The sequence below is a fragment of the Orbicella faveolata genome, unplaced genomic scaffold (assembly GCF_042242905.1).
Source record: "Orbicella faveolata isolate gen_17 unplaced genomic scaffold, um_ofav_v1 contig_1, whole genome shotgun sequence".
In the NCBI taxonomy this organism is placed as follows: domain Eukaryota; kingdom Metazoa; phylum Cnidaria; class Anthozoa; order Scleractinia; family Merulinidae; genus Orbicella; species Orbicella faveolata.
The window spans coordinates 31417356-31433733 of NW_028301536.1; the positions used below are offsets into that span (position 1 = coordinate 31417356).

General features: G+C 38.2%; 3 protein-coding genes across 3 annotated transcripts; all 3 read left to right on the plus strand.

Annotated features, from left to right (window-relative positions):
* The first annotated feature begins 725 nt into the window (after nucleotides 1-725).
* On the plus strand, nucleotides 726-3476 carry LOC110053563 (techylectin-5B-like). The gene is made up of 6 exons (XM_089276396.1): nucleotides 726-1021; nucleotides 1182-1286; nucleotides 1660-1755; nucleotides 2093-2191; nucleotides 2425-2802; nucleotides 3123-3476. The coding sequence occupies exons 1-6, from the start codon at nucleotides 757-759 to the stop codon at nucleotides 3383-3385; spliced, it is 1206 nt and encodes a 401-aa protein (XP_089132522.1). The 5' UTR covers nucleotides 726-756; the 3' UTR covers nucleotides 3386-3476.
* Nucleotides 3477-8692: 5216 nt separating this feature from the next.
* Nucleotides 8693-12334, plus strand: LOC149118755 (ficolin-1-like). The gene is given in 6 exon segments (XM_089278374.1): nucleotides 8693-9069; nucleotides 9405-9437; nucleotides 10293-10403; nucleotides 11227-11258; nucleotides 11261-11603; nucleotides 11926-12334. Coding segments are annotated over 6 exon segments (996 nt in total). The 5' UTR covers nucleotides 8693-8837; the 3' UTR covers nucleotides 12171-12334.
* Nucleotides 12335-13329: 995 nt separating this feature from the next.
* LOC149118756 (microfibril-associated glycoprotein 4-like) lies at nucleotides 13330-15907 on the plus strand. The gene is made up of 5 exons (XM_089276589.1): nucleotides 13330-13713; nucleotides 13865-13969; nucleotides 14441-14536; nucleotides 14829-15206; nucleotides 15554-15907. Exons 1-5 carry the CDS (start codon nucleotides 13443-13445, stop codon nucleotides 15814-15816), a joined length of 1113 nt encoding a protein of 370 aa, XP_089132715.1. The 5' UTR covers nucleotides 13330-13442; the 3' UTR covers nucleotides 15817-15907.
* Nucleotides 15908-16378: the final 471 nt, after the last annotated feature.

Consider the following 16378-nt stretch of genomic DNA (forward strand, 5'->3'; position numbering starts at 1 on the left):
AATTCCTGCGGTGTAGTATGGACGGGGTATTACAGAGGATGGTAAAGAAATGTACCAAGAATTATTACGCACGTGTACAACCACTGTTATGCTCATTAAACCTTGTGTTTAGCGACGTTAAGTTGCCGTTGTGGTTTTTTTAACTCCTTAGTGAGTTCGATGACAACAAACACGCTACAAAGTCGCGTGAAGTTCATTTCAAGACTGAACAATGATTGTGCAAAGATATTCTAGATATTATCCGAGAAAAGTTCGCAAAAATGTCAGGCAAATGGCAATGTTCCAGATCGAGTGAGTCAGTGATGAAATCACGTTACAAAGTCGCGTTTATTAAAATAATCAGCTCAACATACTCTTTTAACAAATACCCAATGATAATTGATGTATATTAAAGCACAACCTGTCTTCATAAAATATTACCTCGAGTTTCACAAAACTGTAAAGTAAAAGTTTAAGTATTGACTGAGATTATATATAACGTTCAATTTCGGCCAGATCTTTACTTCTTAAACATTTCCTATTTTCCATCAGGTAACGCTGTACATGAAGGCTGCATATTCTTTTCACCGAACAGTGAGCATAGAGCAAAACAATGATCAACACTACTTTCAATTCGAAAAACATGAAAAATGTCTCGCATCGAACTTGGTGACGCAAGTACCTTGTCAGTAGTAAAGATGAGTCACATCCGCTTTTTCACCAGTCCGTAATATAGTTAACTACGGTTAAGTTGGGCTTAGTGATCGAATTCCCACAATGACTTGTGTTTCCTCGGGTTTTCGTTGCAGTTTGCTGTTCTTGGTGTTGTTTGTGGCGAGTCAAGCTTTAGCTAAGCCAGGAAATAACGCCAATAGCACCCCAGTCAGTTCTTCAGCCACAAAGCATTGTAATAACGTCTACAACAGCTTCTATGCAGGGCCAAACAAGAAGATTGAAACTTTCCTTCAAGAAATGAAGACACAACTTACTCACCTTGAAGATGACATCAAGATCGTCAAAGGCAACAAGACTTCAGAGGAAGGTAAGTACAGGTCTGACGATGTTTCGCCGGATAAGGTCTCCTTAATGGGGAAGCATGCGGAGCACTTGAATTTTATAACTGAATTCAATAGCAGAATAACATCAAGGTCGTTTTTCCATATAATCCACTTTGCTTAGATTATGATCTTCATTGCCTACAGAGCCAAACAAAACGTGTGAAGCTAACCTTCAACAAATGAAGAAACAACTTAATCAAGTGCAAGATGACATCAACATCTTCAAAGCAAACTCCACGTTATTAAATGGTAGGTACAGATCTGTTTATCCCTATTGTGAGTTTAAATTTTACTATGTTTGTGGTACAACATTTCAAAGCATTTCCTTTAAATTGCCTTTGGAAATTCTAGATCTGCCGGTCCTGTTGTAGGTCAAGTAATTGTAAAATATAAATGCAATTGAGAATTAGCAGTGTCATATCTCGGAACAAGATCAACAACCAACAACAAATTCAAGGCACATGGAACCGGGGATTCGAACACGAACTTCATTGGTGGGAAGTGAACGCTCTCACAGCTGCGCCAGCCGTGCGCCTCTGTATTGACTGCAATTGGAAATCAGATATTTAGTTCTATAGTATTGTGCAAATTGTTCTGACTAGATTGTTATTTTTTTCCACAGAACAAAACAAGAACATTGAAACTCTTCTTCTAGAAACGAACAAACAACTCGCTGAAGTAAAAGACGTTCTTAAGAAAAACAACACCGAGTCTAAAAGTAAGTAAAGATTTTAATTTTAAAATTCTGACATGGTACCAAGGTTTAGGGGAGTAAAACTACAAAATCGGGCCTCAGCCTCCTTGCGATTTCTGTTGTTTTATTTCCGTTAAAAATTTAATGCAGAGGTCTCAATGACTAGCAAGTGTGTAAATCGCAAGGTTTTTCATTTGTAAAATTTAATGTTTCATTTTCCGGATTAAGTTGCAAGAAAACTCTTCATTCATGAACCAAGTCAGGAAGTAAGTTTGCTCGTATTTAAATGATAACTCTCCTACGTTTTTTGTCAACAGTTAGCCATGCAAACCAAACTAATTTCTTTATTCAATATTCACAGCGCCGAACAACAAGACTGAAACTCTTCTTCAACAAATGAAGACACAATTAATTCAATTGCAAGATGACATCGACATCATCAAAACTGCTGTTGTAAAAGGTGAGTAAAGATCCATTCATTTCCGCTGAAAATTTCATCTTCTCTTACCGATACAATCGTATCCCACATAAAGATGAATTATTTTTTTCCACACATAGCTCGATCTTGCTCCTCCTACCACCCCACCCCCCGCGCAATACCACAACAACTTTTTCCACTGTATCGGCTCGCTGTTATAACCACTCACTTCAATCATGTTTTGATGATAATAAATTTGATCGTTTTTTCCTCAGTGGGCAAGAACTGTGCTGAGCTGTACAAATCCGGTCAAACAATCAGCGGTGTTTATACAATTGACCCTGATGGTTCAGGTGCCTTTAATGTGTTCTGTGACCAAACAACAGCCGGTGGCGGGTGGACAGTGTTCCAGAAGAGACTGGATGGCTCCATCGATTTCTACCGCGGCTGGGCCGACTACAAGAATGGCTTCGGTAACCTGAAGGGCGAGTTTTGGCTGGGACTGGACAAGATACACCGCTTGACGAACACAAAGAACAGACTTCGAGTAGATCTGGAAGACACGACAGGCAAAACTGCTTACGCCGAGTACGACATGTTTGCAGTTACGAGCGAGAAGACTAAGTACAAACTGAGTATTGGATCATACTCAGGTAAATTCATTTATTTTATTTTTTCTTACGTTTATATCTTTTAGTAGTTTTATTTCAGTATGCTGTTAATTCCTGCTTGATTTGATAGAAGCTATCTTAGTTTCAGTGAAAATAAAGGCAGTAAATTTGAATGCTTGCTCATTTTGGTAAGGTCAAAATAGCTCTGTGAGGTAAACATGAGGCAGCCTATTGTCTGATTCATAAGTGAACTCGCACTAGAGTTCTTCAGGATGTTCTGTCATCACTTCTTAAAAACAAATATTTTAAAAACGTTTATATATTAGTGTTAGTGAGGTGAAAGTCTCATGTTTTGTTTTCAGGAACTGCTGGTGATTCTCTTTCTTGGCATCGTGGTCAGTCCTTTTCCACCAAAGATCAGGATAATGACAGCTGGGGCAGTAACTGTGCTGTGAGGTATAAAGGAGCCTGGTGGTACAATGTCTGTCATCACTCCAACCTGAACGGTCAGTATCATCACGGAAAACACTCATCATACGCTGATGGTGTCAACTGGTATCACTGGAAAGGACATAACTACTCCGCTAAGGGAGCTGAGATGAAAATCAGATCAGTGAAGTTTTAAAACCTCTCTGCCTGTATTTCTCGTTTCTTTGCCAATAAAAGTTTGTAACAACTTTTCAAGCTACACTGTGATTAAAATGACAGACAAATAAGATTGTTTGGTCATTATTTATGTACAGGGATTTTGTGTTAAAAAAGGCGGCAAAACAAGATGATTCAAACCCTGTGACTCGTCTGACATTTCCTGCCCATATATACAAATTAGCAAATTGCAAATATAAAAAAAATGCCACGCGGTAATTGCAGACGATTTGTAATCAGCTATAGAGGAAACAATAATTGTTGTTCATTTGGTAAATTAATATCTCTTTCCCCCCCTCGTGTCCTACTTTTTATCTTACTTCCCTTTGCTAGTCTCTTTTAATTTCCCTCTTTACTTATTTCTTTTTCAGCCGAGAAAGGTTTGAACTTTACTCATCCCGATGTAAGGATTCCGCTGAACGATAAGTGAAAACCAAATCTTCCACATTTGACATGCTTCTCTTATATAGCTGTATACCTCTTTTTCCGGCACATTAAAGCATTTTGAAGACTTTTAATAAACAAAGTAACCTATCACTTTATTGGAGCTAAGGAAATGCTCAAGACAAAATCTACATGTGCGATTCGTTGTAAGATGATTGTTGAATACCTAAGTACAACTCTTTTGCCCGTTTAACAAGTATACTGTCAACTTTCGCTTTCGCTGAATTCTGCTTTTTTTGTAGTGATTGGCAAAATTCTCCCAGTATTGAATACTCGAGCATTAAAAACATGTAAACATTTATGTTCACACTAAGAGATCGGACTTTGAAACCTCATTTATTTCCACGTTCTTTGAATGAATCAGTTATTTTGCAATAAAACAAATTTCACCAAGCTCTATAACTTATTACGATGCAAGTCTAGCCTTTTAACTGGTTTATTTAACTTCTCGGATTACAGCACTCAGCAGCACTATTTACATTTTTCGTTGCTCTCTTACGGACAATACTCACGTTCTTATACAAGTACTCCCGGAATTTCCAGAAGCTTCTCTACAGAATTTTAAAATAGCATTGGCCGTTTTTATGCTAGAGACGTTTAGGTTGTCTAGACACGTTTACCGTCTACCCGGGACCGTCTAGGACGTTAAAGGCGTCTAGTATAAAAACGAGACGCATTTAAGTACATGGCTAACAAAAAATGTAGATCTTTTTTTCATAAAAAAGACTGGGTTCTATGCTCGGGACACTGGAAAAAGGCAACCTTTAGCGCGCCAATATACGAACAAATCTCCTAGCTGATACATGGCAGGCAGTTAAGGGCGTCACGTTTTTATACTTCACAGGTTGAACGTCTCAAACGTTAAAGGCGACTGATAAGAGCGTCGTTTAGACGCTCTTAAAAGAAGTTAATACGTTAACGTAGACAGACGTTAAAAGCGTCTTCCTTATTTTCCGTTTTTATACTAGACGTTAAAGTCGTCTCGAGACAGCTTTAACGTCCGAGACGACATTAACGTCCCTAGCATAAAAACGGCCAATTGTCAAAATTTTATTACAACAGACTTGACAGGAGGGATTTAATGTCAATTCGTAGTGGGCAATTAATGAGAAAAATCTAACGACTGGATTTTTTTTAAAATAAACAAAATCCATTTTTTAAGCCTTGTTTTTAACCAGCCAAAATTTTCCTTGCTGTTGTGGCAATTGACACGGTTAGACATCACCAATAGCACAGTGTAACGTTGAACCTTTTTCACGACTGGTTACAACTGGATTCACCCGGCTTCTACACTTCTCGTTTTGAGAGCTTTAACACTTACGTTAAGCTAACGATAAAATTTTGAACCGACTTGGTTCTCTATCACGGCGAGCGCCTTTGACCTACACTAACTTATTCGTCTCTGTAATTTTCCAAGTGACTTCTGTTAGTATTAGATGAGACTCCACAAGAGTGATTTGCTGGATATTCAGGACTGATTATCCTGTTATTCCCGATAGCTTTCATTCTTATTTCCATCGATCGAAGAAAGCACATGGAAAACAGTGCATCTTAGTAGAGAGCTGCCTAATACCGAAAAGACTAAGTTTATACAAAGAAACGTTTATAAAGGAAAACAGGAACGATAAAAGAAGCGTCAAAAATAGCAATATACACAGCAGAAAACTGTCTCTCATCTTCGAACACTGCAACGATGCAAGATAGAAAGCACAAGAATAGACTGCGCATCTTAATTCTGCCATTCGCGCATAACCACAATTCCTTGCGCCTTTGATCTTACCGCTACCACAATTCCTCGCGTTTCGCAAAAACGTGTTCAAGGCCCCTACAATGTGACCTTTTCCTGATCAGAGAGCTGCCTCGTTCGTTCGCTTCAGGCTCACTCACTGCGGCAGCAACAATTCTGACCTCCCAGCTTTGCGGGAGGTTTACTTCCTATGTAGTGCACAACAACCTGGAGGACTAGCGACAGTTATTATTGACTAACAAATCATCCCTCGGTTAAAAGGCTAATTATAATTGACAACTGATATAAGTTTTGTTATCGGCCTCTCCTGCCAACTTCGTTATTAATAGAGAGTTTAAGAAAACCACGACGTTTCAAGAAAAGTTTGATAGTAGAACAATTTCAAGGAAATTACCTTAATGAGTAGAATAATGACTATGCACGCGCGTTATAATTCTTGGAACATTTCTTTGCCGTCCTCTGCAAAAAAACAACGTGAAATGACCAAGTTCTGCATTGTCTGGAGAACGTGAACGACGAAGGCTAACTTTCTAATTTACATTCCAAATTTAACGCTCAATTTCGAGAAAGTTTTGACAGTGAGAAACAAACTAAATGCCTTCAGGGCATCTCGATTTTCGTAAGTAGATACAAGTTCCTTCTTCAATCGACGTTGTCCTCGGCGTCGACGTCGTGGTTTCTTAAATTCCCTAATTCAGAGAATCTTAAAAGCTAGTCAATAATCTGACCAAAGTTCGAAAGGGACTGGGTCCGAGGTTATAAATGATCACATGACGTCTTACTTGAATACATAACGTTTTGGTGGATAGTGACAAGAGCTTTCAAATTTAATTAAAATCAGAATTGTTTTGGTTATGGGGAGAGTGCATCCCTGCCACCACTGCTGGAGCCTCAACTGACTCTGCCATTAAGCGATAACCGTGGAATGGGAACCTTTATTGACAACAAACACCATGCAACTCCCGTCAAAGTTCGAAAGGGACTGGGTCCGACCTTACAAATGATCACATGACATTTTACTTGACTACATAACGTTTTGGTGGACAGTGACAAGAGCTTTTAAATTTAATTAAAATCAAATTTTTTTTGGATGTGGGGGAGAGTGCACCGCCGCCACCCCTGCTGGAGACTTAAATGACTCTAGCATTTAGCACATTTAATTGCCTACCCCATCACCCCCCCTTTCCCCTCTGAAACGTGATCAATTGTACTTTTAGTAAATGTGTATGATATCAAAACAATATACAGCTAGTTAATTTACAGAAGCTAGCTACCAAAGTGAATGCTGGAATGCAGGAATGCTGCCCGCCAATCGTTGGATGCAAGGCCCGTATGTTCAATGAGATTGGCTGAAAAAGACATCCCTATAAAATATTCGTTTCCCATCGCCTGCCCAACCCAGCTTTTTCTGAAGAGTAAGAAATTAAAAATTTTATTCATTCATTACCTACTCCCACTGCTATGGGTTATTCCAATTTTATTCCCCTTCACATCCATCTTCAAGTGACTCTGACATTTCAATCAGCCCCAATGACGATTTCTTTGAACGCATTTTAGAGTGATAATACTGTCATATTTCAGTTTCTTTCTGTCAGTAATTGGGTTGAGATGGTAAATACTAGATGCTCTTGTTTATAGAACTTGATAGTGACGAATGGGAATTGAATATTTGCGGTATAATTCCTGAATCGAAATAGAATATCGATTTAATTTGGCAATTCACGTTGTTCACAATCACTTTCGTAAAACTTTTAGCGGCCAGTCGTATAACTCCGTCACAGGAAAAAGGTAATCACATTCTGATGAAAAACGGCATACAAACATAGACTCTAGACTTTCAACATGTTTGCTTACTCAACAAAAATACGTAAAATAGTAACCTAGTCATTTCGAAGTTTACCAAACAGCTACTATTTTACGTCTTCAACTTTCTCGTCTTGTTTTTATCGATCCATGCCGCGCCCTCTCCTCTTATCCACAAGAGCGTTCGCTCGGCTTTTCGATTTTTTCCCTCTTTGCTTTTCCATGCATTTTTGCGTTTTTTCTTGCAGCAGTTCCCTGACATACTTTTACATTCCTAAGTCTCCCTTGGGAACCTGAACCTTGATAAACCTTCAACCTGATAAAGTTATCATCATTTTTATGAAACTGTCAGATAGTGCACAAAAGATTTGGTATTAATTGTTCCAGAAAACATGAAAAAACGTCTTCCGCTGAATTCAGTGACGCAAAGTTTTTATTCAAATAAAGATAAATCACATGCGTTTTCATCACTAGTCCGTGACACAATTAACGACGGTTAAATCAGGACGTAACATGTCGATCAAAGTCGATCATCGAAAACGTAGTCGATAAGTCGATAGTACTCGATACTTGTCGATAATTGTCAATCGACAAGTTAAGTTTGTCGATAAAAGTCGATAATCACAAGGTTTTCAACTGAGTATCGATTTTATCGACAAAAATGCAGACAAATGTTTCAATCACCAACAAAATTCAAGTAACCAAACCAATAATAGCTCCAATGACTTCTTATGCCGAGTGTAAACAACTCTAAAGTAAATCTGTATGACAATAAACTTAAATGAAAACCTGAACAACCAAGTGGTCTGTTTTTCATTACAGAGTAGAATGTTTAAATTACCTAGAGAAATGATCGATTAACAGTTTCAGCTGAACTAAATCGCGATCTATAACATAACTCGAACCAACCTAGTTCCCAGAGTCTCTCTAGGCGGGGGAGATTAGAGATCCTGAGAACTCGAAGTCGTGTTTCTTCGGGGGGACAGAACGGGCCAAAGTTGAGACTAGATGCGGGAAAAAATCGAGGCAAGCAAAGTAATTAAGAGGTAACGTAAAGTAAATTGACATTTTATTTCATCAGTGTTTTTATTCAGTTCAACATTTGACAAATACAAGCTGCTACGACTCTCCTCCCTCTCCGCTAGGTGTGCTGTATTCGTCGGGTTTGTATGCCCCTTGCTTCTCCTTGCACCTGTGACTGTTGCACCAACAGTATTTCCGATACTTGTCGATTGAAATCGATCAAAATCGATCAAAATCAATTATAATCGAACAAAGTCGATAATCACAATAAATTGTGTGATCGACTTTTATCGATTTCTGATATTTGTCGATTAATTAGTATCGACAATGATCGACAATGATCGATTTTTATCGACTATCGAAATAATCGACATGTTACGTCCTGGTTAAATTGGACTTTCATCAAATTCGCACAATGACTTGTGTTTCCTCGGGTTTTCGTTCCACTTTGAAGTTCTTGGTGTTGTTTGTGGCGAGCCAAGCTTTAGCTAAACCAGGAAATAGCGCTAACAGCACCCCAGTCAGCTCAAAAGCCACAAAGCGATGTAACAAAGTCTACAACAACTTTTATCATACTGCAGGGCCAAACAAGAAGATTGAAGCTTTGCTTCAAGAAATGAAGATACAGCTCACTCACGTTGAAGATGACACAAGACGATTGTAAAAGATTAGACGAAATGTGTGAGAGTTGTGTTGAGAATTTTGTTTTCAGTTTTTGGGTTGCGCGCAGTGTCTAATTAAGAGACTTGTTGTATTCAGTTCTGCTAACTGACTTCCTCAAAGATTCAGTAATTAACTGTATGGAGTTGCTTCTTGGGCAGTTCTCAGTAGGAAAATGAAATAATATTACAATTGCTACATTTTCTAATGTAATCAGCTTTGCTTAGATTTTAAATTTTATTATCTTCAGAGCCAAACAAGACGGTTGAAACTCTGCTGCAAGAAATGAAGAAACAACGCGCTCACCTTGACGTTGAGATCAAAATCCTCAAAGGGAACAAGACGATGGAGAAAGGTTAGACAGAATCTCTTTTTGCGTGTTTATGATTTCCTTTCTTGTTTTTGGATTGAAGAGACTAATTTAGAGAATTGTTGGATAACTGGCTTTCTAAAAAGATTCAGAAATTAACTGGGGTTGCTTTCTAGGCAGTTCTATCGTAAAATAGAGATAGTTTCCTATGCAATCGCTTAAGACAATAAATTTTATTATCTCCAGAGCAACACAAGACCATGGAGACTATCCTTCAAGAAATGAAGAAACAACTAAATCACGTTGAAGATGGCATCAACATCCTAAAAGGGAAAAAACATCGTTGAAAGGTTTGTTGTTCTCAGTGTAAATTTCTATTTCTCTCTCTGACCTGTGACCTGTTTTTCTTCCTGGGTGCATTTTTTAGACCGAAATACTTTCAAAAGGCCCGTGGCGAGCTTTTCCAAAGGATGCCATGATGGAAATTCTTCCCTGACTTTGTTGTCTTTATTCCCCATCACCTCAAAATGTATATGACGATAGATTTAGATACAATCATATCTGATGAGTTTTTCAATTTTATTACATCCACAGCCTGAACAACTGAAGAGATGGAAACTATCCTTAAATAGGTGGAGAAACAACTTACTCACGTTAAAGATGACATCAACATCATCAAAGACAACACCACTTTGGTGAAACGTACGTATATTAGATATGTTTCGGTACTGTTTCCTCTATCGGAGTGCATGTGATTGATTTAGCAAGTAGTAGGTTTAATTGTCAAAACTACCTTTCTAAAGGATTTACTAAGTGAGGTTACAATATACAGAACAAGAAAATTCTAAAATTGCAGTAGTCTTCCATTTAAATCTAGTTCTCTTTGATTGTAAACTGAAGAGCCAAACAGGAAGATTGAAAGTGTCCTTCAAGAAATAAAGAAACAACTTAATCAAATGCAAAATGACATCAACATCCTCAAAGAGAACAGCACTTTGGTGAAACGTACGTGTAAATATATAGATCTGTTTCTGTACTGTTTCCTCTATCGGAGTGCATGCGATTGATTTACCGAGTAGTAGGTTTAATTGTCAAAACTACCTTTCTATAGGATTTACTAAGTGAGGTTACACTATATGGAACAAAAAATTCTAAAACTGCAATAGTCTTCCATTCAAATCTAGTTCTCTTTGATTATAAACTGCAGAGCCAAACAGGAAGATTGAAAGTGTCCTCAAAAAATAAAGAAACAACTTAATCAAATGCAAAATGACATCAACATCCTCAAAGGAAAGAAGACGCCTGTGAAAAGTAAGTACAGATATTATCGTGATAAAATCATTGTCAGCCTGGGATTGATTTCAAACGTTCTAGAGGTATTTTTACAACAGGTCAGCAGAGGGTTGTATCTAAATTCTTTAGTATTTATTTGCTATCATTCAAGTTGGAAATGATGATAGTTTGCCATGCAAACCACACTAATTTCTTTATTCAATATTCACAGCGCCCAACAACAAGAATGAAACTCTTCTTCAACAAATGAAGAAACAATTCACTCAATTGCAAGATGATATCAAATCATCAAAACTGCTGTTGTAAAAGGTGAGTAAAGATCCATTCATTTCTGTTGAAAATTTCATCTTCTCTTACCGATACAATCGTATCCCACATAAAGATGAGTTTTTCCACACATAGCTCGATCTTCCTCCTCCTACCATCCCACCCCACGCGCAATACCTCAGCAACTTTTTCCACTGTATCGGCTCGCTGTTATAACCACTCACTTCAATCATGTTTTGATGATAATAAATTTGATCATTTTTTTCCTGAATAGGCAAGAACTGTGCTTAGCTGTACAAATCTGGTAAGAAAAAATCAGCGGCGTTTATACAATTGACCCTGATGGTTCAGGTGCTTTTGATGTGTTCTGTGACCAAACAACAGCCGGTGGGGGGTGGACAGTGTTCCAGAAGAGACTGGATGGCTCCGTTGATTTCTACCGCGGCTGGGCCGACTACAAGAATGGCTTCGGTAACCTGAATGGTGAGTTTTGGCTGGGACTGGACAAGATATACCGCTTGACAAACACAAAGAACAGACTTCGAGTAGATCTGGAAGACACGACAGGCAAAACTGTTTACGCCGAGTACGACATGTTTGCAGTTACGAGCGAGAGGACTAAGTACAAGCTGAGTCTTGGAACTTACTCAGGTAATTTCTTTTCTATGTTTATATTCTTTCCAGTTTTACTGTCAATGTACTGTTGATGAACACTCGAAGATATTTTAGTTTCAGTCAAAATAACGGCAGTTAATTTGAATATTTGCTTAATTTGGAAACATACTGTAAGTTGTAATGAGGTAATTTGAATTTGTGTGATGTAAAGTACGCAGGCCTATTATCTGATACACAACGAGTGAGATCCCGGTACTGAGTTTTTATTCAGAATGTTCTGTCATCTCTTTTTTAAAACAAATACTCAAGTTTCATGATGTTAGTGAAATGATGTCAAATTCTCATTTTCTGTTTTCAGGAACTGCTGGTGATTTTCTTTCTTATCATCGTGGTTACCCCTTTAGCGTCAAAGATCAGGACAATGACAGCTGGGGCAGTAACTGTGTTGTGGAGTTTAAAGGGGTCTGGTGGTACAAAAACTGTCATGCTTCTAAGAAAATCTCAGTAAAAAATTTCAACCAAACCGCTGTCGTGATCAAGAGCTGTAGGGAGTTTTTAGTAGCCACGGCAGCAAAGCCGAGGACAACATCGATAAGAAATTAATCTTACCTACGCCGGAATCTCAGAATACTCTAAAGTCATTTATTTTGTTTCTCTTCGTCCAAACTATCTCAAACTGATTATGGAACACAGGGTAAAATTCAAAATATAAATTTTAAAACTTATACATCGAAGTTCACGCTCTCCACACAACGCAGAATTTTCATGTTGTTGTTTTAAAGCCCCGTCCACACAAAGTCGGAGGAATTTGAAAACGGGGCTAGGTTTCACTCTGAAAACGCATCACTAATGTTTTCTGTCTACACTACACCGGAGAAATGTGAAAACCCAACAATTACTGGTCATTTTGGATTTGTGTTTAAGTAAAACTCCGGCTGTGAAATATCATCCTAATTGTAAAGTCATCGTTTTCAAAATGTTTTCCATCCACACTAAAACGAAAAGGCGCGGTGTCAAATTCTTCCAGTTTGAAGAGCGTTTTCGTAAAGCTCAGTTTTCGCGACGGATTAGTGTGGACGGAAGGCCTGACCGGTGAAATAAAGTACCGTTTTCAAATTCCTCCGGCGTAGTACGGACGCGGTATTGCAGAGGATGGTAAAGAAATTTACCAAGAATTATTACGCACGTGTACAACCACTGTTATGCTCATTAAACCTTGTGTTTAGCGACGTTCAGTTGCCCTTGTGGTTTTCTTAAACTCCTTACTGAGTTCGATGCCAGCAAACGCGCTACAAAGTCGCGTGAAGTTCATTTCAAGACTGAACAAAGATTGTGCAAAGATATTCTAGACGTTATCTGAGAAAAGTTCGCAAAAATGTCAGGCAAATGGCAATGTTCCAGATCGAGTGAGTCAGTGATGAAATCACGTTTCAAAGTCGCGTTTATTAAAATAATCAGCTCAACATACTCTTTTAACAAATACCTAATGATAATTGATTTATATTAAAGCACAACGTGTCTTCATAAAAAATATTACCTCGAGTTCAGTTCCCAAAACTGCAAAGTAAAAGTTTAAGTAATGTCTGAGATTTTATATAACGTTCAATTTCGGCTAGATCTTTACTTCTTAAACATTTTCTATTTTCCATCAGGTAACGCTTTACATCAAGGCTACATATTCTTTTCACCGAACAGTGAGCATAGAGCAAAACAATGATCAACACTACTTTCAATTCGAAAAACATGAAAAATGTCTTGCATCGAACTTGGTGACGCAAGTACCTCGTCAGTAGTAAAGATGAGTCACATCCGCTTTTTCACCAGTCCGTAACACATTTAACCACGGCTAAGTTGGACTTTCATCAAATTCGGACAATGACTTGTGTTTCCTCGGCTTTTCGTTGCAGTTTGGTGCTCTTGGTGTTGTTTGTGACGTGCCAAGCTTTAGCTAAACCAGGAAATAACGCTGACAGCACCCCAGTCAGTTCTTCAGCCACAAAGCAATGTAACAAAGTTTACAACAACTTTTATCATACTGCAGTACCAAACAAGAAGATTGAAGCTTTGCTTCAACAAATGAAGATACAGCTCACTCACGTTGAAGATGACATCAACATCCTCAAAGGCAACAAGACTTCAGACAAAAGTAAGTACAGGTCTGACGATGTTAAGGTCTCCTCAGTGGGGAAGCATGCGGAGCACTTGAATTTTATAACTGAATTCAATAGCAAAATAACATCATAGTCGATTTTCCAAATAATCCACTTTACTTAGATTATAAACTTCATTACCTACAGAGTCAAACAAAACAGTTGCAGCCATCCTTCAACAAATGAAGAAACAACTTAATCAAGTACAAGAAGACATCAGCATCCTCAAAGCAAACACCACGTTGTTAAATGGTAGGTACAGATCTGTGTATCTCTATATTGAGAGTTTTAGTTTTCCTTTTTTGTGTGGTAGAACATTTGAGAGCATTTCCTTTAAATTGCCTTAAAAAAATTGTAGATCTGCCGGTCCTGTTGTAGGTAATTGTAGAATGTAAATGCAATTGAGAATTAGCTGTGCCATATCCGTGGAGCGGCTATTCGTCGCGGCAATACCCAGATCGTGGAATTTCTGGAATTTAACAGTGGAAAAGTGGAAAACAGGAGCACCCAGAGGAAACTCTCGGAACCAGATCACCAACCAACAACAAATTCAAGGCACAGGGCACCGGGTATTCGAACACGAATTTCATTGGCGGGAAGCGAGCGCTCTCACAACTGCGCCAGCGCTGCGCCTCTGTATTGACTGCAATGGGAAATCAGAAATTTAGTTCTATAGCATTTTGCAATTTGTTTTGACTAGATTGTATTTTTTTTTTTGGACAGAACAAAACAAGAACATTGAAACTCTCCTTTTAGAAATAGACAAACAACTCCCTGAAGTAAAAGACGTTCTAAAGAAAAACGAGACCAAATCTAAAAGTAAGTAAAGATTTTAATTTTAAGATTCTGACATGGTACCAAGGCTAAGGGGAGTAAAACAAAATCGGGCCTTAACCTCCACGTGATTCTTTTGTTTTAGCTTCCTTTAAGAATTTAACACAGAGGTCTCAATGACTAGCAAATCTGTAAATCACAAAGGTTTTTCATTTGTAAAATTTAATGTTTCAGTACCCGGGTTAAGTTGCAAGAAAACACTTCAGTCGTGAACCAAGTCAGAAATTAAGTTTACTCGTTTTTAAACGATAAATCTCCTACGTTTTTTGGTCAACAGTTAGGAAAGACTGTGCTGAGGTGTACAAATCCGGTCAAAGAACCAGCGGTGTTTATACAATCGACCCTGATGGTTCAGGTGCCTTTGATGTGTTCTGTGATCAAACAACAGCTGGTGGGGGGTGGACAGTGTTCCAGAAGAGACTGGATGGCTCCGTTGATTTCTACCGCGGCTGGGTCGACTACAAGAATGGCTTCGGTAACCTGAGTGGCGAGTTTTGGCTGGGACTGGACAAGATACACCGCTTGACGAACACAAAGAACAGACTGCGAGTAGATCTGGAAGACACGACAGGCAAAACTGCTTACGCCGAGTATGACATGTTTGCAGTTACGAGCGAGAAGACTAAGTACAAACTGAGTCTTGGAACTTACTCAGGTAAATTTATTTATTTTATTATTTCTTACGTTTATATCTTTTAGTAGTTTTATTTCACTGTGCTGTTAATTCCTGCTTGATTTGATAGAAGCTATCTTGGTTTCAGTGAAAATAAAGGCAGTAAATTGGAATGCTTGCTTATTTTGGTAAGGTCAAAATAGCGCTATGAGTTAAACATGAGGTTAGTGTTCCGACAGTTTCTTTAAGTGTTAAAGAAGGCAGCCTATAGTCATAAGTGAACTCTCGGAAGACTGGAATTCTTCAGGATGTTCTGTCATCATTTCTTAAAAAAAAATATTTAAACGTTTATATATTAGTGAGGTGAAAGTCTCATGTTTTGTTTTCAGGAACTGCTGGTGATTCTCTTTCTTGGCATCGTGGTCAACCCTTTTCCACCAAAGATCAGGATAATGACAGCTTGGGCAGTAACTGTGCTGCGTGGTTCAAAGGAGCCTGGTGGTACAATGCCTGTCATCACTCCAACCTGAACGGTCTGTATCATCACGGGAAACACTCATCAAGGGCTGATGGTGTCAACTGGTATCACTGGAAAGGACATTACTACTCCGCCAAGAGGGCTGAGATGAAAATCAGACCAGTGAAGTTTTAAGAACTCTCTGCCTAATTTTTTCGTTTCTTTGCAAATAAAAGTTTGTAACAATTGTTTAAGTTACACTATGATTAAAATAGCAGAGAAATAAGATTGTTTGGTCAATATTTATGTACGGGGATTTTGTGTTAAAAAGGGCGGCAAAACAAGATGATTCAAACTCTGTGACTCGTCTAACATTTCCTGCCCATATATACAAATTAGCAAATTGCAAATATAAAAAAATATGCCACGCAGTAATTGCAGACGATTTGTAATCTGCTATGGAGGAAACAATTGTTGTTCATTTGGTAAATTAATATCTCTTTTTCCTCCTCGTGTCCTACGTTTTATCTTCCTTCCCTTTGCTAGTCTCTTTTAATTTCCCTCTTTATTTATTCCGTTTTAGCCGAGAAAGGTTTGAGCTTTACCCATCTATGTAAGGATTCCGCTGAACGATAAGTAAAAATCAAATCTTCCACATTTGACGTGCTTATCTTGTATAGCTGTATACCTCTTTTTCCACATTAAAGCATTTTGAAGACTTTTAATTAACAAATTAAAGTAACCTATAACTTTATTG

Bases quoted from the DNA above. Each gene is read 5' to 3' on its own strand.
- LOC149118756 (XM_089276589.1), top strand. From the start codon at position 13,443: ATGACTTGTGTTTCCTCGGCTTTTCGTTGCAGTTTGGTGCTCTTGGTG. The intron at 13,970-14,440 runs GTAGGTACAGAT...TTTTTTGGACAG, and splicing joins AAACACCACGTTGTTAAATG to AACAAAACAAGAACATTGAA. The intron at 15,207-15,553 runs GTAAATTTATTT...TTTTGTTTTCAG, and splicing joins GAGTCTTGGAACTTACTCAG to GAACTGCTGGTGATTCTCTT.
- LOC110053563 (XM_089276396.1), top strand. From the start codon at position 757: ATGACTTGTGTTTCCTCGGGTTTTCGTTGCAGTTTGCTGTTCTTGGTG. The intron at 1,022-1,181 runs GTAAGTACAGGT...CATTGCCTACAG, and splicing joins CAACAAGACTTCAGAGGAAG to AGCCAAACAAAACGTGTGAA. The intron at 1,287-1,659 runs GTAGGTACAGAT...TTTTTTCCACAG, and splicing joins AAACTCCACGTTATTAAATG to AACAAAACAAGAACATTGAA.